This window comes from Cornus florida, unplaced genomic scaffold (assembly GCF_030987335.1).
Source record: "Cornus florida cultivar Cherokee Brave unplaced genomic scaffold, ASM3098733v1 CherokeeBrave_3.0.0_Hap2_Chr01, whole genome shotgun sequence".
Taxonomy (NCBI): domain Eukaryota; kingdom Viridiplantae; phylum Streptophyta; class Magnoliopsida; order Cornales; family Cornaceae; genus Cornus; species Cornus florida.
In genome coordinates, this window is record NW_026775571.1 from 121,529,367 (window position 1) to 121,555,271 (window position 25,905).

At 36.7% G+C, this 25,905-nt stretch overlaps 1 protein-coding gene across 3 annotated transcripts in view; it reads left to right on the top strand.

Moving 5' to 3' along the window:
* Positions 1–14,999, top strand: part of LOC132268614 (protein CHROMATIN REMODELING 4) — a 28,620-nt gene extending 13,621 nt beyond the window's left edge. For 2 of the 3 annotated variants that reach the window (XM_059769443.1, XM_059769449.1), the window contains exons 5-11: positions 127–234; positions 413–3,190; positions 5,584–5,741; positions 8,965–9,079; positions 11,462–11,547; positions 11,933–12,596; positions 12,698–14,999. In XM_059769443.1, coding sequence (XP_059625426.1) covers positions 127–234; positions 413–3,190; positions 5,584–5,741; positions 8,965–9,079; positions 11,462–11,547; positions 11,933–12,596; positions 12,698–14,761 — 5,973 coding nt within the window. In that variant the 3' untranslated portion in view covers positions 14,762–14,999. The remainder of the gene's footprint in view (positions 1–126; positions 235–412; positions 3,191–5,583; positions 5,742–8,964; positions 9,080–11,461; positions 11,548–11,932; positions 12,597–12,697) is intronic. The other variant, XM_059769454.1, reaches the window with a different exon arrangement.
* The last annotated feature ends 10,906 nt before the right edge of the window (positions 15,000–25,905 follow it).

A 25,905-nucleotide genomic window follows, 5' to 3' on the forward strand; every position in this document is an offset into this window, starting at 1 on the left:
GATTGATGTGTTAGTCTGCTGCAAGTTCCATTTTAGTGTTCTATACTCCATAGTCATACTTCCTTCTTCTTTTGCTATTATATTTATAGTTATTTTAATATTCATTATTTCTTCCTTTTGATGCAGAGGGTTCCTGAGGAAGCAGGACATTCGTGGCATGAATTACATGAAGCTGGAAAAATTGTAAATGAAACAGTGACATGTGAAGATCATGTTCCTGATGAAGTCCAGCAGGTAAAAATTGAATGGTTACTGTAGAAACTGTAGATTTTCTTATACCAGTGTTATTATATGTCAGGCTGGTGTCAGCTAAGGAAAATATGCTGCTTTATTTTATTGGGGCGAGATAACCACTATACATTTTATATTATTTTATACATTTCATATATATATGTGTGTGTGTGCATGACAGGTCGATCGAGTTTTGGGGTGTCGAGTAAAAGGTGATGACATGAACTCTTCACGTCAGATCTCTATGATGGTTGCAAATGACCTGCCTTCAGAGGATTCACTAACTCCAGATAAACAAAATAGACTATCAGAGGAAAATCCCAGCTGTGATACAACTTTAGATGGTGGAGCTGCTGAAAATTTTCCTGATGGCTGTCATAATACTGTGAGCTATTTGGATGAGGAAAAAAATCCTAAAAGTGATATGGGAGGGGATAAGATACAGGTATATAGGAGGTCAGTCACCAAAGAATGTAGGGAAGGGGATGCCACAGATTCAGTGAGGAAAGATATAAATGGTTCTAGCTCTACACCGCTAAATGATAAAAATCAAGATGTCTCTGCTTCAAGTACAGAAGACTTGGGGAAAACAGTTGAAAAGAATTCTGCATCAGAGAATATTGATGCTAGTTTGAGAAGTCGTGATGATAATCAGGTTTCAAACAATTGTGAAATACCTGAATCTCAAGAAATCAGTGACACAAAGGAAGCAGATATTGAAATAATGAATAGTGGTCCAGAAAGAAAACTCCAAGAATCCATATTGGCTCAATGTGCATCTTCTGGTGGAGTTGCAGTTTCATATGAATTTTTAGTTAAGTGGGTTGGGAAATCACATATTCACAATAGTTGGGTTTCTGAATCCCAGCTGAAACTTTTGGCAAAGAGAAAACTGGATAATTACAAGGCAAAGTATGGGACTGCAGTGATAAATATCTGTGAGGAAAGGTGGAAGCTGCCTCAGCGGGTGATAGCTTGTCGTTCCTCCAAAGAGGGTGCAACCGAAGTTTTTGTGAAGTGGACTGCTCTTCCTTATGATGAATGCACTTGGGAAAGAGTGGATGAACCTGTGATTGCGAAATCATCCCATCTGATTGATTTATGTAATCAGTTTGAATGCCAGACATTTGAAAGAGATGCAATCAAAGATGCAACACCAAGGGGAAAACGTGATCGTCAACAAAGTGATATAGTTACCCTCTCTGAGCAACCCAAGGAGCTGGAAGGAGGTTTATTATTTCCGCATCAGCTGGAAGCTCTGAATTGGTTGCGTAAATGCTGGCATAAATCCAAAAATGTAATACTTGCAGATGAGATGGGGCTAGGGAAAACGGTATCGGCTTGTGCTTTTATGTCATCATTATATTTCGAGTTCAAAGCTACACTGCCTTGTTTGGTTTTGGTTCCTCTTTCAACGATGCCTAACTGGACAGCTGAGTTTGCACTATGGGCTCCTAACCTCAATGTTGTGGAGTATCATGGAGGCGCAAAAGCCAGAACCGTAATTCGCCAGTATGAATGGCATGCCAATGATCCGAGTGGGTTCAATAAGAAAACAGCTTCTTATAAATTCAATGTTCTTTTAACTACTTATGAAATGGTTCTTGCTGATTCCTCTCATCTACGTGGGGTCCCTTGGGAAGTTCTTGTGGTTGATGAGGGGCATCGTCTGAAGAACTCGGGTAGTAAGCTTTTTAGCTTGCTCAATACATTTTCTTTCCAACATCGTGTACTGTTGACTGGTACTCCTCTTCAAAACAATATAGGAGAGATGTATAACTTGCTAAATTTCTTGCAGCCGGCTTCATTCCCTTCTCTTTCGTCATTTGAGGAGAAGTTCAATGATCTTACAACTGCAGAAAAAGTGGAGGAACTGAAGAAACTTGTTGCTCCGCATATGCTTCGGAGGCTTAAAAAGGACGCTATGCAGAATATCCCCCCAAAGACTGAAAGAATGGTTCCTGTTGAGTTGTCATCCATACAAGCTGAATATTATCGTGCCATGCTGACAAAGAATTATCAAATTTTACGCAACTTGGGAAAAGGGGTTCCGCAGCAATCAATGCTGAACATTGTGATGCAATTAAGAAAGATTTGCAACCATCCTTATCTCATACCAGGAACTGAGCCTGATTCTGGGTCAGTTGAATTCCTTCATGAAATGCGCATTAAAGCTTCAGCCAAGCTGACTCTGCTGCATTCTATGCTTAAGGTTCTACATAAGGAAGGCCATAGAGTCCTTATATTTTCACAAATGACAAAGCTTCTTGATATCCTTGAGGATTATTTGACCATTGAATTCGGGGCCAAAACATTTGAGAGAGTGGATGGCTCTGTTTCAGTGGGTGATCGTCAATCATCGATTGCGCGTTTTAACCAAGACAAAAGTCGATTTGTTTTCTTGTTATCAACACGCTCATGCGGCCTTGGGATCAATTTGGCCACTGCTGACACTGTGATTATCTATGATTCTGACTTCAACCCGCATGCGGATATCCAAGCAATGAATCGGGCTCATCGAATTGGACAATCAAATAGACTTTTGGTGTACAGGCTTGTTGTTCGTGCTAGTGTTGAAGAACGCATCTTGCAGCTTGCTAAGAAGAAATTGATGCTTGATCAGCTTTTCGTCAACAAGTCTGGATCTCAAAAGGAGGTGGAAGATATCTTACGATGGGGAACTGAAGAACTTTTTCATGATTCCTCTATCATCACTGGAAAAGATACAGTTGAGAGTCATAGCAACAAAGATGAAGTAGTTACAGATGTAGAACATAAGCACAAGAGGAGGGCTGGTGGCCTGGGGGACGTGTACAAGGATAAGTGTACAGATGGCAGCACCAAGGTTGTGTGGGATGAAAATGCAATTCTGAAATTGCTTGACCGTTCAAACCTGCAATCCAGTTCGCCTGATAATGCTGAAGGGGATTTAGAGAATGATATGCTTGGCTCAGTAAAGGTGAATGATAGACTTATCTATGTATACATGCAATCAATTTAAGGGAAACTTTTCTTCGATAGCTACTGAGGTCGTAATACCAATCACTAGTTATATCTTTTAAGAAAGACCTGAGGTTAGATGCATTTTTTTGTAGAATAGGTTTTTTTATCTTTTGAAATTTATTGGTACGTGTCATCATCAATGTTCTTCTTAAATGTTTTTTAATTAACTGAAATATTTATAACTTATGATTACGTGGAACTGGGGGAATCGTATAGGTGTCCTAGGGCATTTTCTTTTGAGAACAACACAAGTCTCTGCATGCAGACGTTGATTTTTTTTTTTTAAAAAAAAAACTGTTGGCTGGTTTTCTTCATTGATTCCTTATAGATTAGTGGGTCAAATCGGGTCTATATATATATCTAGCTGAGATGCACACTATGCGCCGGTTAACACTTGTCAACATGTCTTTTAATCCTTAAGGCCACACTTTTGTTTGAGGAGATTTATTTTGCCTCATTAACTGGCAACTTGATTTGTATATATTCCTATGAAGTTGGATCATGGTCTTCCATCTTTCTCTTTTTCATTTGATATCAGCCTGAATGAGAAACTAGTGCAAAGTTACTCTGTTTTTAGGAGCATACAAGCAGGAGAAGAAGATCTTCATGCTTCAATTCTTCTCTTTCCTTCAGTTGTTATTGCTTAGTTGGCTTTGCTTTAATAGCTTTTTCTGCTTACTTGATTGAATTTGTGGCTTAAGTTGTTTATCTTTATTATTTTTTACCGTTCCTAGTTCACCTGTAGTTGGATTCCAGTTAATAGAGTTCTAAGTCAGAATCTTTTGCGTGATTTCACAAGATATACTCAGGAGAGCCATAAAGGGGAGCATCTAAACATAACCTTTTGCCTGAATTACTTATGCTGATGTTTGGTATGTCATTCGTGGCACACAATCAGTTTCTCTATATTTAATTTTGGGGAGAAAAGTGTGCCACGTTTATTTTAGCTTTTGGCTGCTTTTTATAAATGTTGTTTTGCTCCTCACTAAATGATATTACACAAAAGTTACCTTCTCTCCTATCTTCACCATTTTCATATTCATCCCCATTTCTTTATGTTTTCTGATTTATATATATTTTCTGGTTTAACCGCTTTGTCCAACAATTGCCATTGACCACCTGTATATTCACCACTTCAATACTGCCCTACATCATCCTTCTTTAGGTTTCAGGAAATTTGGCAAGTATGGTGGAATATTTGAGAACCCCAGATAGGCAATTTTGAAACTTTGATTGCTAACAAAAATTTAGACCTAACAAATACCACATCTAACGGGCCAGTAACATGACTAAATATAAGACCTGTGGATCAGAAGTTTACTGGCATCTTAGTAACTTAAAACTAACATAAAAATCAGTTTAACCATAAATTTTGTTACACGAAGTTCAAAGCGTGGTCCATGTGAAACTTCCAATTTGCATTTTTTCTTATTAGCATGCTTTGCAACGGATGTTCTACCTAGGTGAAAGACTTGCATACTCAAGATCTTAGGTGTGCCAATTTATGTTCTAATCATAATATACCTTTAAGTGGGACAGGGAAAATGAAATTGCTGAAGCCATAACAGTACTTTTCTGCTGCATTAAAAATCAAAACATATAATCCAGGCTCGCCAACTCACCCAAATACAAAAGGTTTGGGTTGATATTACAAGTCCAGTCTGGGAACAAGAAACCTGAAGTCACTCTTACTCCTTAACAAATTTTGTGAAATTTCTGTTCTTTATATCAGTAGTATAATATTGTCATTTGTCAGGCTGGTTTCAGGCAGTCCCTTGTTAGTGAACAGGTATAACCTGACTTGAACTAAACCTGGTCCGAACTTGCCACTGTTTGATCCTTTGCCTGTTATACTTTTCAATGTTTCCATAATCGGTTGATGCAAAGTAATCTTCATTAAATGACTGGTATATTAAGAGTTTTTATATGTATACTTCATATGTATATTTTCTTCCTTCATATTTTGTACTTCCTCTGCACGCTTATTTTTCCTTCATAACTTGTACTTCCTTTATTTCGAAATAGTTACTTGGTGGTGTTTCTCAACTTGGTTTTGTTAAAGTTGTATAACAATGGCATTGTCATGTATATGACCATTGGCATATCAGATAACTAAAAATTTGTAACCTTGTCATTTCTCATATTGTTACAGGGGCAATCTTAGAAATATTTTTGGTGTCACTCTTTTGCTTTTCAGTTGTTTCTGCTATTTGTGAAGAAAAATATAGTTCTCCAGTTGCGTTGTGAACTTCTGTTTTTGTTTTTTCCTATTCCTTTTCGGCTGTATGGTTTCTAACATCTTTTAATTGTTGTGTCCTTTTGCTGTTTTCTCCTACTCTAACCTATCAGTCGCTGGAGTGGAATGATGAACCAACAGAAATGCCAGGGGGAACTGAATCACCTCCCGTTGTAACCGATGACATGTTTTCCCAAGCTTCTGAAAAGAAGGAGGATAATTTGGTTAGTGGCACTGAAGAAAACGAATGGGACAGGCTTCTGCGAGTGAGGTAAGGAGTTACTTCTTGTAGTCCTCTTTCATAGGTTGCTGCGCTATAGTTATTGCACCATGTTATTTGACCCTTATTGTTTTGTAATTTGATGTTACTGAGGGATATCCAGACGAAAGTCGGGGGGGGGGGGGGGGGGGGGGTGTGATGTTGAAGGAGAAAGAGCCTTTAATGTTCACAGATGTTTGTATTGTATATTGTGTTTTGTAAGAAATGGAAGTCTATAGTGTGATATTCATCAATAAAATTAAGTAAATGAAACTGTTTGGTCAATAGGGCATTGGTTGATAAATTTTGTAGAGCAAAACTGAGTCATTTCTTTTGTTTCAATTTCTAACTTAGTTTAGAAATTTTCAGAAGTTAGTTAGTGTTAGTTACCTCCCAAGGTCAAAGATGGAATTTCATGCTATATTCAAGGGTAATTTGGTTATCTCCGTCTACAAGGGCATAAAGGTAAATTGTTGACACAATGATGCACCCACAAATTAGGATTCATGCATGCATAATTAGGGTCATGATTTCAATTCAGTTTGAGTCCCTAGTTGAACTGCAGTAGATTTCGTTGCCTTTGGAGCATCGTCGATCTATCTAACCGTTCGGAAAAGTATTTTCGAACTTGGTTTAAACTCTGCCTACCTAAATTTCTTAACACTACTCTGTTGCCTATATATACACAATACCAGGGCAGTAGTACATATACGGAGAATATAATATAGAGTGGATATTATTGTGAGTTTTAAGACTGCATCTCATTTTTCTTTACATTCATCATCTGCATTAGCTGGTGAGTGTAATCTACATGTGCTGAAACCTATTGCTGCGTACTACAAAGAAGAGTTCGACACAATTATTCAAAGTTCAAACCACCATATGAGATTGAAGCCTGGGTGACTAGTGGCTAGGACCAAAATCACTAGAGAAACAGATTTGGGAGGAGTGGATGCTATTGACGAGTGGAAGGACTGCCTGGAGGTAACTAGGTGATTCTTGGGATAGAATCAGATTCGTGGCTGGGTTGCTTTTCTTATAAAAAGAGGAATCACGAGCCATTATTTGGACTCGAAAAGGAAGTCTCACTGAGCTTGTTGACCTTGCACTTTGATTATATAAGAAACTGCAGCAATGCCCCTTAAGTCTGGTTGTTTTACTTCAAGAAGTTATTTCCTTGTCACACTGATTGCCTTGAGTAGAAGAAAGACCTTCTGGGGCTGCACCAACAGTGAGAAGGCCAGCACAGGCACTTGAAGTGGCTGGTAGGCCTATCTTGAACCTTGTAGTTGTGTGCTTCCCTCTGCATAACTGAAATCAGGGACGGAGGCACATAGTGCCCAGTGGGGGTGGATGCCCCCACTGATGGCTTCTCCGATACATTAGTACGGAACTTTCTTTACTTTCTAATTTGCCTTTTTTATTTTATTTTATATATATATATATATATATATATATTTTTTCCTAGTTGGTACTCACACACACATGCCTCCACTGAGGTTCGAACCCCTGACCTCCCTTTGGAAAGTAGGGGCCTGGTACTGTTAGGCCACAGGCCTGTTGGTATATATATATATATTTCTATTTACATTAAGTATTTAGAATTTTGATAAATTCTAATAATGCCCCCACTGAATATGAATTTTTGATAAAACTTCTGTGTATACATTTGTATACAGACCCATTACGTTCATCGACTCCCCCTTAGCCAGGGATGTAGCCACGATAGTCTCAGTGTGGGCAGCTGCCACACTCAATTTTCTTTTTATTTTTATTTTAGAATATAAGATTTCATTGTAAAGTTCCCCTCAAAATTTTAAAATCTCATCTAGTTTTTGAAAAAAAAAAAGCACAATTTAGTGACTGAAAAATGACATTTAACACTAATGAAATCACATAACTTTTGAAAACAAGCTCAGTCCACAATTTTATTAAATGTGTCATTCCCTTTTAAAGTAGTGGATTGAAACATTATAGATATGGTGTGAATATTGAATTCCTTTTGTTTTCAAATTTTAAAATAATTGCTATTTAGTGGTAATTCAAAATTTGGGACGCATATTACTTTTATTATTTTACCGTGACTTTAACTATAATAATTTTTTCTTAATTTTGAGCATGATTGTTGTCCTTAGACTTATGGTATATTAAAAGTCCAGGTCCATCTCAAAAATAGCAAATTTAGTGTCCTTTATTACAGAAGCCAGTGAGGTAGTAAGCTTGTGACCGTGAAATTTGATCATTTTGGCAATTCATTCTGGTTCCGTCACTGACTTAAAGGGACCCAACACAGGTCATCATATGTAGAATCGGTCTTACCCTGGTCCCAAAACTTTTGAGCTTGGTATACATTATTGAGTTAAATATTGAACATTGGTCTTCTACCCAGGATTGCACATCCTACGTATATTTGCTTGGGCATATAGTGCTTGGGCATATAGTCCCCACATGAATAAGAAAGACAAAATTTGTCTTTACATATAAATGGTATACAAGAGATTCCTGTTTTCTTTCTTCTTCTTCAAGTTTCTAAACTTTTCCTTAACCTTTCCTTCAAGTATATAGTTAAGCTTAGAGGGAGTTGTTGAGAGTTGCGCAAGCAGAATTCCAGTGGATTCCCAGATTATAGATTAGACTTAGAGGTAGTATGATTATGTCTTCTCCTTTGGTCGATTGATTCTAACTCAATTAGCCAAAATATGGGAAGTTAAGTATAAAAAACTGATTAGATAAATTGAGAATACATGAACACTGAAACATAACCATTAGCCAAATTGGTTTCATCTGTTATTTTTTCGGTTAGAGTTACTGGAGTTTATTGGTGTTGAATAATATGTAGAAAGCTCACAAATAGTCATCAGTGGTTAGTTGGTTACAGTTCGTTCGGTGGGTGAAACAACAATTCACTTGTAAGAGGACATAAATTTATAATACAGAAAGATGGTCTAAAAAATTTTATGGTGCATTTTATTGTAGATGAATTTTTGGGGAATTGTGAGGGGGATGTTCTCCTTTATGGTAAACCAAAACAGCTACTTTATGTGGTAAAACATAATGGATTTCTGAAGCATAATGTTTGAAATTTCCTGCATTCATAAGACATAAAGTAATTTTACTTGCAGAAACGAAAATAAAAAGATCCTAAAGCACTTTTAATTTCTCAGAGGAAATCTTGAAGTTAGTAGCTAGTGACTTGTGGTAGTTTCTTTTACATTGTTTCATATTGGATCTGTAGATGGGAGAAGTACGAGAATGAGAAGGAAGCAGCACTTGGTCGAGGGAAGCGCCAAAGGAAAGCTGTTTCTTACAGGGAAGCATATGCTCCACACCCTAGTGAAACATTAAGTGAGGTATGGCCATTTTCCTTTGTATGTAAGCTAATTACTTTCAAAACTATGCATGTCTATGCTCTTTATTTCTTTGAAAGAAACCTTTAGTAAGAAACGGCTACATATGAAAGTTTATCGGTCTAATACTTTTGTTAAAAAAAAATATTTTTAAAGAATAAAATCTTCCTACTTGAAATTTCAATTATCTCGACTTTCTCTAAGTATTTATAAATGTTCTATCCCGAGGATAAGATGATGGAGGTGTCTTTAATAAATTACAAATACATAGTTTTATAAATCTCTTTAACAGAATCCTAATGTCAATGCTGTATGAATCCTCAGTTTGTGGTGCACTGAGCTCAATCTAGCTTATACTCAAAGGTGAAATTTAATTTCATTAGGTGTTTCCCTTTTAAGATTTTTAATAATAAAAAGTAATGTGATACTTTGAAGCTTTTTAGCATCACCAAGTCCCTTGAAAATCTGAAGTCACTACTATGCTTTTGAGTCTAAGCCCTTTGATTTAGTGACACAAAGTTGCACATTTCTGAACCAAATTAGATGCTTCTACCTAGGTTGACAAATATGAGTTTGTTTTCTTTCCAAGCTGAAGGCAGACCTTAAAAAAGCTATTTGAACTACTTTACAGCCTCATTATATCACAAGTGGTTGTGGTTTCCTCTTGATGACAGATGTTCCACCACATATCTTCTTTTCACCATTTATTTATTTTAGTGGGCACCCCTCAGAAGTGTGCTAGCAGCTGCTTCACTATGGTAGCTGATGTTTTGGATGTTGTTTTAACCATATTTAGAATACCTATCTTTTCAGTTTAGTGAGGAGTTTTAGATATGTTAGGTTCGTGCGACACATCTTTAAATTTATTGACTGGAGGTTGATGAAGTCATCTGTTATATTTGGTTGTCAACTATTTTACCCTTTACTGCAATTTATGTTACGAATTTGGACTTTGAAAGATCCTTCTCAAAGCAAACCTCAATGGACTGCATTTACTAGTTTTGCTCGTCTTCGAGGCCTTGGCCTAATTTTCGTAGTCCTTGAGAGAAGACATATGATATAAGATTTCAAAGTCTGCTTCATACCTTTCATTTGGTGCCAAACTTAATGGATTTTTATGGGTTGAGTTTAGGAGAGCAATTTTTCCCACTGAAGCACCGACTAAATGATGATTCATGTGATAGGAACTGTGACATATATCTGGTACCCTGTCTGATTTTTTTTGGCTATAGGGAGGGAAGGACGGCGGTAGGTGTGGCTGTTGGTCTGATGACCAGCCTGGTCCGAGAGACCTTACCCGGCCATAGAGAAGGCCTGGGTATGTTGTGTAGGTCCATAGAGGAGGCTGGACTGTATATTAAACCCTTATCAATATCTGGGCCAGGCTTGGGAAGAGTTTTTTACCCGAGAATTACACAAGTTATAATACATGCATATATAATGATATATATTTTAAATATATTATATATACATTTTCTTCTTTAATATATTTACAATAAAACATAAACCTATTAAAAGAGCGAAAAACTATAGGGGTTTTAACCCTATCCTGTTAGTTGAAAAGGTAACTTTGTACCACGTACACTGTCAAGCTGATGGTGGACTAGACTCATGCCTTGAAATATTTATGAAGTCTGAGCTTGGATTAGAACTTGGATTTGCGGGTTTAGGTGCAAGGTTGGTCCAGGATGGGCCACCTGTTATTTCGTAGGAGATGCTGAGCCTGGCCCATGGCCACTTCTGATTGGAGGGTATAGAAGTGCTAAAATCTTTTTTGATGGTTTTTCTATGTTTCTCTGTGCCATAATCATTTGCATCCTTTATTTATTTTGTGAATTATTTTGTATGGCTTCTAATTTTTATTTTCCTGTGGGAAGGGGAGAGAGAACCCCACAGCGGGGGATTGATGCATTTTGTCAAATGAATAAACCTGCAAAAAGTTCTCAATTGTATGAAAGATAGATGCTGATTGGTAAGGGGAAATAGTATCAATTAGTACAATGTTAGATAAAATTGACCCTCTGACAGAGGATCCTTGAGGCATTTTTGAGGTCTTATATTGAGAATTGATCATAGAAATTGGTTCTGGAAGTTTCTATGCATTTCGAGTTTGTTTTTGGAATAGTATACATAGGAGGAGCATTCTTTATAGTGTATTATTGAGTTGTAGTTTTTCTTATTTGATCAGAACTCGTGTTTCTTCTGAGTGTGGTGCCCTCTTTTATTATTGTGCTTGTTGTTGGATCTCCATGGAATAACTGCAATTAAGATTTTCATGGTGTATGTATCTGAAATGGTGTTACTAACTGAATGGGATGTATTTGTGTTAATCTGTAGGTATCTTGGTCTTAATATATTTTTTTTCCCTGGTTGTGTGTGTCAAAGCAGAGTGGTGCTGAAGAGGAGCCAGAGCCAGAACCAGAGCCAGAGCGAGAGTATACACCAGCAGGACGAGCTCTGAAAACAAAGTTGTGAGTTTGGATTTCTCTAGAACTATTTCTACAGCATTTTTGTATTATCTAGATGCCGCCACAATGACAAATTTGAGATTCATTGTTGGCAATAATTATTGATATGAAAATTATTGCTAACTATTGTTAATAAGGTGGACCATTTTTTAAAACTAATTGCAGGGGAAGAGTAATGAAATATTTAGTGTGAATAATTTGGATAAAAATCTGCTATTATTACAAAATCTACCATAGGTAATATTGGGGTATCTACAAATAATTGTTTAACTTATTCTGATTAAATGAGGTTAAGTTGGCTTAATCAGAGGTTCTTGTGCCATGCATGCCACGATTTACCATCTATTTCTTTTTTCATAATTATTTACCAACTATTTTGGTTCAACAGCGCCAAGCTTCGTGCTAGACAGAAAGAACGACTAGCTCAGAGAAAAGCAATTGAAGCATCTGGTCCCATTGAGGAATGGTCCGGACCCGAGTCACTTCCTCAACACCCTTTATCCAATGATAATGATGGGGATCAAGTGACTCGATTAGTTCAAGCTGTTGAAGAGAAGGCTTCGATGGTTGACTTGGAAGATTACAAAGTTGGTCAAACATTGGATTCACTGAAGAGCAAGGCTGACTCAAGCCTAAGGCTAGGCAAGATATCGAAGCATAAACTGAGTGATCAATTGGATCTTCATGTTAAACCTCTTGTCCATCATTCTCCTGACACCTTCCTGCCTAGTCACCAGTTACAAGGCACAAGCTATCCAAGGTCAATGTCCAGCAGCAACTTGTTACCAGTTCTGGGACTGTGTGCTCCTAATGCTAATCAAAAGGAATCATCACATAGGAACCATTCAAGATCATATAGCAGACAAAACCGGCAAAGAATTGGACCAGAGTTCCCATTCCACATAACCCCTTGCCCTGGGAGTTCGAATGAGATGGATGTTATAGGTCACGAGACTGCCTCAGACAAATTAAAATTGCCGGATACATCAGCTGAAATTCTGCAACAGCGGATGAAGCACAGCATGCCCGATAATTATCTCATGTGTAATTCGGTATGCTGTGTGTGTGTGTCTTGTAAGCGTACATGCTTTTCCATTTTGAAATAATGTAACCCACAGATGTGCTTTAATTGTAAATCTTGTTTTATTTGCAGCATCTTCCGGCTTTTCCTCTACGAAAAGCTTCTGATCATTTAGAAAATTCAGGCACAACTTTGTCTGATATTCCAGAAAAGATGGTGCTGCCTAAATTACCTTTTGATGAGAAATTGCTGCCCAGATTTCCATTTCCTGCCAGAAACATGCCCCATCCGCTTCCTGACCTGTTACCCAGCTTATCATTGGGGACAAGAATTGGAGATGCAAATGACTCTGTGCAAGACCTTCCCACAATGCCATTGTTGACAAATTTGAAATTTCCACAAGATGCTCCTAAATATAGCCAGCAAGAGAGGGAGGTGCCTCCTATGTTGGGTTTGGGTCAGATGCCACCTGCATATTCTTCATTCCCTGAAAACCACAGGAAGGTTCTTGAAAATATAATGATGAGAACGGGACCTGGATCGAGCAACCTGCTCAAAAAGAAAACAAAACTAGACATGTGGTCTGAGGATGAACTTGATTTTCTATGGATTGGTATTCGCAGACATGGACGGGGCAATTGGGATGCCATGCTTCAGGACCCCAGGTTAAAATTCTCCAAATTTAAAACTGCTGAAGATTTGTCAGCAAGGTGGGAGGAGGAACAACTCAAGATCCTGGATGGGCCAACTTTTCCAATGCCAAGACTAATCAAGCCTACTAAATCTACCAAATCTTCCTTATTTCCTGCCATTTCTGATGGAATGATGGCAAGGGCATTGCATGGAAGCAAATTTAATGGGCCCCTTAAATTTCAAACCCACCTGACGGACATGAAATTGGGTTTTAGTGATCTAGCATCCAGCTTACAACATGTAGAACCACCGGATCAAGTTGGTTTGCGTAATGAGCATTTTGCACCTATTCCTACTTGGAATGCTGATAAATTGCGGGCAAATTTATTTGAAGATTCAATCGCTGGACCCTCAGATAGACCTGGTACTTCTTCAAATGTACAGATTGAGGAACCATTTCTGCTGAATTCCTTTGGAGCCAATAGATCGGTTTCTCTAGGGTTTAACTGCTCAGGTAGCTTTGATTTACATCAGGTGGATGGACAAGGAGCAAGTAAGTATGGGAAGTTACCAAGTCTTCTTGATAGGTCGTTAAATGTTTTGCGTGATTCCAATAATAACATGGGGATTGGTGAATCTGCCAGTTCTGCTTTGCTACATGATTTTAATAAAGGTCTGAATGCGTCCCATTCCAAGGGGAAAGAAGGGGTAGTTGAAAGTAGTTCTTCAAAGAACAAGCTGCCTCATTGGCTTCGTGAAGCTGTAAGTGCTCCTGCAAGACCCCCAGATCCTCAACTGCCACCAACTGTCTCAGCAATAGCACAATCAGTTCGCTTGCTATATGGGGAAGAGAACCCCACTATTCCACCATTTGTAGTCCCAGCCCCGCCTCCTTCCCAACCAAAGGATCCACGATGGAGTTTGAAGAAGAAGAAGAAGAAGAAGAAGAAGCGGAGGTCACATACACTTTGGCAGTTCCCACCAAATACTGCAGTAACCAGCAATAACTTCCAAAGTAACCTCCACAGCGACGATGTTGCTTCAACCTCCATTCCATTGGCCCCACCATTTCCTCTGCTTACACAATCAGCTGCTGGAACTTCAGGACTGACTTGGATTGAACCCAACCTCAATGTGCTCCATCCTCTCAATGATATGACGAATCCATCACCCTCATCAGTGTGTTCAAATCCCCAGAGGAAAGCAAGTGCTGGATTGGCCCCCTCCCCTGAAGTGCTTCAATTGGTGGCATCCTGTGTTGGTCCAGGTACCGTTCCAAGCATGACAAGTTCAAGCTTCCTCGAAAGCAAGCTGCCTTTGTCAAAATCTGTTGACCTAGGAGGATTGCCAAACTCAGAAGATGCATATGGGAAAAAGAAAGCTAAGCAGGGTTCACCTCTTGGTTTGTGGGGTCCACTTCAAGGAGGGAAACCAGACCGAACTGAGAGTGGGGATTCCAGCAAGACTCAATCAGATCCTACTCGGGCTACACAGCCTGATGTAGAGGAAATATCATCAGAGGGGACTGTGTCAGATCATCGTGCAAGTGAACATGAACCATAGCCTTGATATCAGAGTAATGAGTAGAGAGTAGTTAGTTTTTCCCATGCTACTAAAGTTTCAGGCCCTTCATGGATGTGCTCAAAATTTTTGTAGGCATGATGCAGTGAGTGTTGGACTAGCAAGCAAGTATAGGATCTTTTAGGACATCCCGTGTAAAGCTTCTGTAAGAGAAATGAAATACATGATGTTGCCTGTTTGTTGCTGCTTCCTTTTTATTTTTATTTTTATTTTTTTAATATATATTTTTTGGGTGGGTGGGGGTTGGGGTTGGGGTTGGGGTTGGGGTGGGGGTTGGGGTTGGGGTTGGGTGTTATTTTAATTTAAGCAATGAATTAGATTTCTGCAGAATCAGATCTGCTATGCAAAACTATGACATTGCGACAGAAACCCTTTCTTTGAAGATGATACAGGCTTGAGAAATTGATGAAAATTCAAGAACGACAAGATTGGAAAGTGCAGATTCAGGTTACTGAATTCAGTTGCTACAAATCTGTATGTGTGTATATATATACACACAAAAACACAAATGCACATGACGCACTGATAACTTGACTATGCCAAGTTTCTTTGTGACTATGCAAAGCTGTTAATTTGACGATCAAAATTTTGGTTATCCAATTATGCTGAAGTATTCAAAGCTTTACCACGTAAATGATTTGAGGCAATGTAGAAGAAACAGGTTATGCAGATTGTTTCTCTGGTAGTGTCAACATTGACATAAATTTGAGGCATTTGTAGCAGATACTAATAGTTGTGCTGACTTGTGCAGGGTTAGGTAACATGTATCCTAGTTTGTGCTGACTTGTGCAGGGTTGGGTAACATGTATCCTAGTTTCTGTATCTACAACCACAACTATTTCTGAGGGAAGAAACCCAACTTGTCACCAGATGTTGAAAGCATATTTGTTTCAGGTCCATTGTTTTTCCACTAGCCCTTAGCCTCCTAGCGAGATATATTACCATAATTCGAAGATAATTATACACGTTGTGTGCTCTGAAAAGTCTGAGAACCTTTTCTTAATTTTTTTTTTTTTTTTAAAACATTGAAAAATAAAAAAATAGTTTACACACAATAATTGACGAACCGGTAAACTGCAAAAAAACCCCTATAAATTATTGCCATTTTGCAAGTAACCCCAGAACAGCAAATTGTCTCCGTGGACTATTGATTTGTTGCAATAAAGGACAAACGCCTCACAAAAAGCTATTTACCCTTTCTCAATAAATTTGTGACTTCTTATTAAATTATTTTTTTTATCTTTTATTTTATCAAAATATTAATTATACCATTTATCTTAATTTTATTATTACTAGCTATAAAAATGAAAAATAAAATATTTATAAGTACAATTTTATAAAGTGATTAACTTGTTATTAAAACTTTACTATTTATAATAAAACTTATTATACTCACTTCAAACTTTTTTTTACCATAAAAGTACCTTCTTCTTCATACAATATATTCATAAAAAATTAATAAATAACTTAAATAAAAAATACATTCTTTTTAATGCAATATATTCATGAAAAATTAAGAAATTACTTAAATTGTTTTTAAAAAATTACTTAAGATTTTTATTTAAACAATTAATTTAAAAATTAAGCTAAATTGATGCAAATTTAATGGAGAATATGTTATCAAATTAGTATGAATTTTTTTTTACATAATTTATTTCAATAAGAAAAATAGATTTAAGTGTAATTCAATAAGAAAGGGTATTACTGTCATTTAATGAAATATAGTCAAGACATTGAAGCATTTTGCAACTAAATGTAATAGTTTAGGAGGTAATATGCACAAAATATATTTCAGAAGGGTTATTTAAAAATTTCAACATAATTTAGGGGAGTTTTTTTTTGCATTTTACCCTTGATGAACAGATCAAATACGTCTGTATAACCATTAAGACGACACTGTTATGTTAGGGTAAAATGCAAAAAATCCCCCTGAACTATTGGGGTTTTGCAAGAAACCCCCTGAACTACAAAAAAACCCCCTTGAACTATGATTTTGTTGCAATTTGCTCCCTCAGGTCATTGGAAAAGAAAAAAAGACAATTTTGCCCTTATTATAAGACCACGTAGCTCCAAATAAAGTTACTGTACATCTTCCTCCGGCATAACCACCTGTATGGACTTTCTGGACACCGTTTCGAAAGCAATATGCCGGTAACCCACCACCACCACCACCAACATGCCGATAACCTAAACATAACTATACTTGAACACATCTCCGGTGCAGACCTAACATCTCTCTATTACCAATCCATTTCCATATTCATGTGATACCACCGGATGATGCAAATCCGATGAGCTTTCGGTTTTCCTACAGTACAAAATGTAACAGAGGGTGGCAGAAAAACCATTTGTACAGATTACTAGTGTAAAAATCAACCCCAATTTCCTTTATATCAAGATCAATACACCCAATTACATGTGCTACGTTGACGAAGACTTGGTCAACACCTTCGTCTCTACAAATCTTAACCAATTCCTTCACCGGAATCACAACACTCGGCATCAATGTGATGTGATCGATCACCGCTAACCTAACCCTACGATTGTTCGATTTGCCCCTTTCTAGGGCTTTCCGAAACTTGTTGGCTATTTCAGTCTTTGGAATTAACAGGAAATGGTAATTGAACTTCGATTACTTGACCGCCGGCGCGTGATACATAGGCCTGGACGGACTTCTTGACGGCGCCGTATCCATAGTGGAGCATCACGGTGGCGTGATGGCAGCGGCAAGTTGCGTAGTCAAATTGTATCACAATAAAACCCCTGTGGCAGACCCTCGCTTCTTCTTCTTATCTTCTGTGCGCCTTTGCCATTGTCACTTCTTTAAATTAACCTCTTCGCAAATTGCTTACGTTATTTTGGGGGAAAATTACTGTACATCTTCTTCATTGACACAATTTTGGGGGAAAATTATTGTATATCGGCACAGACCAAACCACCCACGGTCACTGGTCACCACTTCCCTTACTTCCACCACCATCACTGCTCCCTCACAAATTCACCGTCACAACCCTGACAAACCTACCGCCATCACAGAGAATCGAAATCAATATGGGAATTCTCTTCATCACAGAAAACTTAGAAAATTAGGTTGAACCCTCTGCAATCCAGTCGGGTTGGGTTCGCTGAAACAAGCAATTGGGTTTCAATACGAACATCAATTCGGCAACGAGACCATGCTCTCGATTTGGGTTCTCCAAAACAAGCAATTAGGTCTAATTTGAACCATTAATTTGGCGACGAGTGAAAGGGAGGTGTGTCGCCGGAGAGGAGTGGTGAGGGTTTGTTTGGATTTCAATCCTTCTGTTTCATATTCAATTATTTCTCCCGCAAATGCTTCCTTTGGATATATTCAATTCTCCGGACAAGCACACACACACACACACACACACACACATACATATAAACACGCATACACATAGAGGGAGGGAGAGAGTTGCTGTTTACGCTGCTGTAGATGGAGCAGCGAAATCTTACGATTGGGTTTAATGAAGAAAATAAACAATGGAGATGGGTAGTGTTAGGGTGTAAGGTTAATTAGAGTTATTAATGTGTTTGGGTAAAAAGGTTAAAAATAAGGGTATTATGGTCCTTTAATTTAAAATTGTTGGTCATGAATAGTAATATTCAACTGGCCGGTGGCCGGAGGAGGTGATCTGCAACAAATGTGTATAATTTAGGGGGTTTTCTACAATTTTAGTAGTTTAGGGGGTTTTTTGCAAGTTTACTAATAGTTCAAGGGTTTTTTTTTTTTTGAAATTTTCTGATTTTTCTGGATTTTTTCGGCGATTTTTCGGCGACCGGAGTAATGCCGGCTGCAAGGGAGTGCCGGAGTTTGGCTGGCTGATCCGGTGCGACGAGGAACACCAACATGTGGTACGCTTAGATCAGCAGCCGTCAGATCATCAAGATCATCACCAAAGGAGGAAGGAATCAAGTGTAGTCGCAAGAGCATGCGACTGGCGCGTTCCTTACGCGCCAGTAGAAGAGGGCTTGCTGGCGCGTGGGGAACACGCGCCAGCCAATGGTACACGCGCGTGGAGGTGCGTCCCACGCGCCGGAGCATTTTCCAATCACATGGCGGCGCGTGCCACGCGCCTAAGGCTATCCCCAGCGCGTGCAAGCGCGTAGGGATGAACTGCAGCTCCTCCGGGCGCGTTCCGAGCATTGTTTTGCTTCTCCAGGCGCGTATCAACCTCCTGCAGGTGTTTGCAAGCCAATGATTGACCCTCGCGCAATACTTAGAGCAATTAAATGTTAAAAGTTAAATCCATTGGCCATTTTATTTGCTTTTGTCTATCATTTATATATTTATGTGATGTATGAAATGCATAGAATAAATAATTATTAATTAATTATTGTTCATGCATTGGATCCATGATATTTATTTAAGTGACTTGATTTATATTAATTAAATTATGAAAATTAATTGGATTTAAATACTAATTAATTTGAGGGCACTTATTAGGAAACGAAAAATCATTTTTGTAAATTATTTTTAAAGTGTGCTTCAAATTAAATATTAGTGAATCGTTTAAAGTCCAAATATTTTCTAAATTTAATTGGATTAAAATCAAGACGTTTTGCCTGCATTATATCATGTAAATGAATAAAATGAAAACCCTAATTATAAATGATTAAAAATTGAGTGGGAGCGGGGATTTTTATACATTGCCCCATGGCCTTCGTTATTAAAACCATTGTAATTAGATCTTCAAAAATAAGGCTCCACGCATGATTTGAAGAGTCTTAATATTACAAGAATGGTTGTCTCATGAAAATTAAAATATTAAATGTTCATTGTAATTAGATCTTTAAAAATAAGGCCCTACGCATGATTTAAAGAGTCTAGATTATAATGACAAGATATTTAATGTTTTTATTTTTCATTAGAGCTTTAATAACGTTATGCACTTAATCTAAAATCAATAGTGTTAGCTCCCCAACGGAGTGGTCTACACTAGATGATTTTAGAAAGGCTAAATATAATCGGGAATCATTTCATATAAATAGACAAGGCATTGTCTTAAGAGATATGAGAGATGATGGGATTTGCCCGCCAATAGCAATAATGAATTTCGCCAACCGAATAAATTATTGGCGTATTGGTTATCTGATTTTTCATGCAGTGGTTAAGGGACCCACATATTATTATTTTAATGGAAGTGCTCACCTACTAGCAAATGAATCCCAACAATAGTAATAATGAACTCCTCCATCAGGATAAGTTATTGACATATTGATTGTGTGATTTATGATGCTACGGAGTTGAGGGACCCGCATTAATTAAAAGGGATTGTTCACCAATAGTGATAATGAAATCTTATTAAATTAAGATTTATTATATTATGTGGTTAACAAACTCATTTTAATTTTAAATATGCATGACAATATTAATAATTTACCTTGCATATTGTATGAATGCATTTATATTCAGATTAATTATGTCTAATCCATGTTATCTGCTTGCTAACATATTCAATGTATGTAGACCTCTTTTATAATGATTGGAAAAGGAACTTAGATATTTTATTCACAACGTAAGGGTACAAAATGTATATAATACTCCTATACCTAATTCCACTACTTTAAGATACTTAATGAGATGTTTTAGTGAGATTAGATAGGGCGTATGCCTACGTACTATGTCAGACTTGAACACCATCAAGATAGCCTAAGGAACTCCAGTATGAAATTGTATTTTGAAAATAATTGTTTATTATTTAAAACTTAGCTGGAGATCAATAGGGCTGACTTGGGTGGTAAGTTTCAAGTTGAAATGATTATTGTCTTGTTACCAAACTCGTTCGACTCTTTTAGAGTGAACTAAATAAGGAATCAGTTTGAGTTCACGCTCACTGATATTCTTATAGAATTGATAACAGATGATAGGATAATCAAAAGTATAGGCGTTCCTATTAATCTAACCTAGTCTATACCATCTTCTTCTAGGCCCAAGTGGAAGGGCAAAGTAAAAAAGAAGGATGATAATAGGACTAGGCTAGCACAAAACATGAGTATTCAAAAAGGTTAAAGGGAATAAGGCAGTGTATGTTGAGGGCGAAGAAAACTGTTTCTTTTGTCGCTAACTAAAACACTAAAGGGCGAACTGTCTAAGCAATGACGTGGCATAGGAAAATATATATTTAATCATTGAGCTATGTTATGTGGTTGCGTCTATTAATTCCTGATAGATAGATTCTGGAGCCACTAAGCATGTTTGCAATTCATTGTAAGAATTTCAGGAATCCAGAAGCCTTGATGATATGGATATATATTTATCTTTTGTCCTGATGCCAAGGTTGTAGTTAAGTCAGTGGGAGTATTACATCTGAAATTAGAGAGTATGAGGATATTAGTATTAGAGAACTATCTTTATGCACAGAAGTTAGACGCAATCTAATTTTTGTTTCACTTGTGGTTTATAAAAACTGTGTTGTTATTTTGTAAAATTGGTTTTATAAAATTGAATAGATATGCAATTGTTTCTGGTGCATTGAAAGATGGTTAATATACTATAATCACAAACTCTTAAGATTTGCAAGATGTAGAAACTAATGTTGCATCTTCTAGATTGAGTGTTAAGAGAAAATTTGTTATTCCTGACTCATTGTATTTTTTTAGTGTCTATTTTTGGGTTGTAATCAATCAAAATGAGATTCAAATATTGGTCAAAGAATGTTTATTACCTAGTGAGGCAAAGGAGCCTAAACCAAACTTGTGAATCCTGTTTTGAAGGATAGATAACTCTAAGGGCTTAATCAGCCAAATTGAATAGACATAAAGGACAATTGGAGTCGGTACACATAGACACGTGTGGTCTTATGAACATCCAAGCAAGATTACTCATGTTTTGGATAAATTTATCTGATGCGACACGAGCCTTAAACTTTTGGTACATTCTGAAAGTGTCAAGACTGATGTGGAGCACAGATTAGGTAAGCTTATCAAAACAATCCGATCTGATCGTGGAGATGAGTATTTCTTGGGATAGTGCAAAGACTATATGGTCAATGAGGGTGCGGTGTACCAGGTTTTCCGTAATTGATGTTAAATGGATTTATGTGTCAAATAGGAATAACAGAATTCCGCTTAACATGGTTAGATCTATGATCTGTTATGCTACATTATCTATTTCATTTTAGAGTTTAGCTTTGACGATATCAATGCACATTATGAATTGCATTCCATCTTAGTTTGTCTCAAGGATACCGTTGAGCTATGTTTTTGACTAAATCTTAGTTTGAATCACATGCACATATGGGGTAGTCTTGTACATGTGTGCTTGATATGGATAAGTAAGTTGGAAACAGATCATACGCATGATAGATTAGATAGCTACTCTAAAAGTCACTAGGACAGATTATTTTATGATCTCAATGATAAAAGTTGATTGTTTACACTCACTGTTTATCTATAGGAGAATCATATTATGAATTACATACCTAGTAGCATAGTGTTAGAGAATATGGTATGAGTACCAGATGTACCACATATGAACACACTTATTATAGAGATTGAGAATAATATATGAATTCCCTATTGATGCGTCAGCATCATCTAGTACACAGATTCTTGCATCGGTACATTGAGGTAGTGGGAGGATTATCATCCAATATGACAGAATCATGTTTTTAGGTGAGACTGTTATGAACATCCCTGTTAAACATGAGTTGGACCCAGTAAGCTACACGGAAGCGTGAACCGATATGGATACAGATCGTTTTGGCACGTTACTATGAAATCAGAGTTGGAATCTATGTATTCCAATAAATTCTGGGATCTTGTAGAATTTTCTAGTAGGGTGATACCTATGGAAGGCAAGTTAATCTACAAAAAGATACCAGAAGATTTCTTAGTGAATAAATCATGAGTGTACAAGGGAATGTCATTATTTTTCTGATTCTATATATATTGATGACATCCTACTCATTTAGAATGATGTGGAAGTTTTGTCATCAATAAAGAGGTAGTTGTTCAATTACTTTTAAATGAAAGATTTTCAAGATGTAAGCTATATTCTTAGGATCAAGCTTTTGCAAGATCAGGTTAAAAGGAAAATAGGCTTATCTTAATAATCCTACATTGATAAAGTTTTGACCAGGTTTGGTATGCATAACTCAATAAATGAGTTTTTGCTTTATTGATATGGATTGTTCTCTCTAGTAAGTAGTTTTCCAAGACTAGCAGAGAAGATTGAGCAAATAAGACTGGAACTATATGCTTTGGCATATGGAAGTCTCATATATGCCATGGTCTATACATAGTAGGGATAGTCAAAAGATATCAATCTAATCCTGGACTTGATAACTGGTCTGTTGTGAAAAATATCATTAAGTACCTAAGGAGGACCAATGATATCATACTCATTTATGGATGTGATGATATGGTCCTAGTCAGGTATGCTAGTTCTGATTTTCAATCAGAAGTAGATACTATGAGGTTCATGACTTAGTGTATGTTCACTTAATGGAAGGGAAATCAGTTGGTAGATTGTTAAGTAGATTTCAACTGCTGACTCAAACCTGCAGGTGGAATATATTGCGGCCTTAAAGGCGGTAAAGGAAGCCTATTGGTTTGATCTCACTGATTTAGAGGTTGTGGAGTATACTAGCCTGCCTATTGAGCTATGTTGTGACAATAGTGCAGAAGTAGTCCAAACCAATGACCCAAGGTTCTATAGAGGAACAAGATACACTGAGAGGAAGTATCATGTTCTACATGATATTGTCCGGCAAGAAAATATACTTGTAACTAGAACATTGCATTGGAACACAACTTTGTTGATCCATTATCAAAGGTGTCATTGATCAATAATTTTAATCATCATCTGGATAACATTGGAGTTAGGTGCAATTTGAATTGGCTATGAGGGCAAGTGGGAGCTGTTCTGTTTGGATTAAAGTGACATATGTTCCTGGCGTTTCTGAAATATTTATGTTTTATACAATTGGTGAATTCAATGTATTATATTTCGATTCATTATAGAATTGATAGTGTCCATTTGATTACAAGAGATATTTATATATATGTATGTGATGGTAATCAATGCATGATATATAAATAGTAATCATAAATGGTTCATAGTCGGTAATTATGGATGAACTCATAATTAATTAAGATTTGAACTGGATCCGCGTTAGGTTGAGATATATTGCGAGAGCCGTCGTATGCAATTGCTCCCTATCTCCGTCATGGCATTTGACTCTTAAGCATGAGAAAATTATATACTATTTTATTAATTAATAATTACTTTGATTTGTTCGGCGGATTCTTCGAGATCCTTAGACCGACACTTTGGGTAATTATGTAATTAATAGTTAGAGGGTTATATTTTCAATATTTGCATCATTGCTACTTATATTTATTTTGTATTAATTATGGTTGATTACAAAGTAAATTCGAAGGCGTTCGTGTGTTTTTAAACAAAATGATTTATTATATATTTATTTATTTAAATTATTATTTTTTTCAAACAAATGTTTTATTGTGATCGAGTTAGAAATAATCAAAGGTACCAAAATAAATATATTAATTAAGTAGTCAGATTGATGGCTTTATTTATCCGATAACTAATTATGCATAGAGGGGTCAAAGTGTAATATTGACTTAGAAGTTATTTATTATTTAATTGGAGTTCAATTAATTTCTTTTAATGGAGTAGAAATTAATTTATGAATTAATTGAATTGGGTCCATGGACCGAGCCAATTATTAATTCATTGTAGCCAATAAAATAATAGGCCCCAAGGATTCTCACTCATAGCCCAACTTGATATTGGAATCATATTAGATTTGAAACATGTGAATTAGAGATTGAGAAGGATTAATTGTTTCCTTTTCCTTATCTTTATGTTGCCTATATATATACATGGTCTATGTATATTTTAGGAGTGATTTTTATGAGAAGGAAATAGGAATATATTTTCTCTCTCTAGAAAATTAGGGTTTATGTTCTGATCTAATGGAGGCTCCCACAAGCCTAATTTTCCAAGGTCATTCATGGAGGCTTATGAGTGATTTCTAAAGGCAAAACAATTACCAAGAAGATGGAGATCCAAGGAGAAGGCATCTTGTTAAGGGATCTACAATAAGTGAGAACATTCACTTTAGAGGAAAGATTTAAAGGTTTACTCAGACCTTTGATGTAAGTATTCAATCCATTAGTTGAATGATACATCATATTTTATTTTTGCATAAAACTTGTCTCTATGTGATGAATCAAGATCTATGTATTAAAATCCCTCGAAAAGTATTTAAAACTTGTATGTTTCCCAAAACAATGATGCTAACTTTTCCCTTGTTAATCAAAATATTGCTTTTGCTGATGAAAGATCTCACATCAACAATAGGAATTTTAGTCGTAGGGGAAGACAAGCTCACAATAATTTTTCATCAAGAGGACGTGGGTTTTCTCAAGTAGGTTATTCAACTGATAGGAGAAGTAATGCTATGAAGAATAATAACTCCATAAATGCACTTGCTGCTAAGACCAGCCATTCATCTCAATATGAAGTTATGTGTCAAATATGTGAAAAGTATGGACACAATGCCTTGCAGTGTTGGCATGGGTTTAATCAAACATATCAACCAAAAGATGTTACATATGCACTAGCAACCATGTTGATGTCTGATTCACAAGATGCGGTTTGGTATCCAGATACAGAAACATCATCTCACATGACTTCTGCTACTAGTAAGTTAGACCATTACTCTCCTTATTTTCGACATGATAAAGTCTTCATTGGTGATGGAAATGGTTTCACAATTTCACATATTGGTATTGCTAGTATTCCCACTAGAAAGAAAACATTGGCTTTAGAAAATGTACTAGTTGTTCCAGAAATAAAAAAAAGAAAGAAAAGGGATTTGCTTTCTGTTAGTCATATGACTTCTCATCATTCATATAATTTTGAGTTCTCATCTAGTAGGTTTAGGATAAAGAACATGGAGACAAATGCATTAATCACAATGGGGAATAGATGTGGAGGATTGTATGCTTTGCAGCAAAAAAAGGAAGCCTTTTTCCGAACTAGAAATAAAGTTGTTTCAGATGAAGTTTGGCACCAACGGTTAGGTCATCCTCAGATGAAGGTAATAGATCTGTTTAAGAGCAACAAATTAATT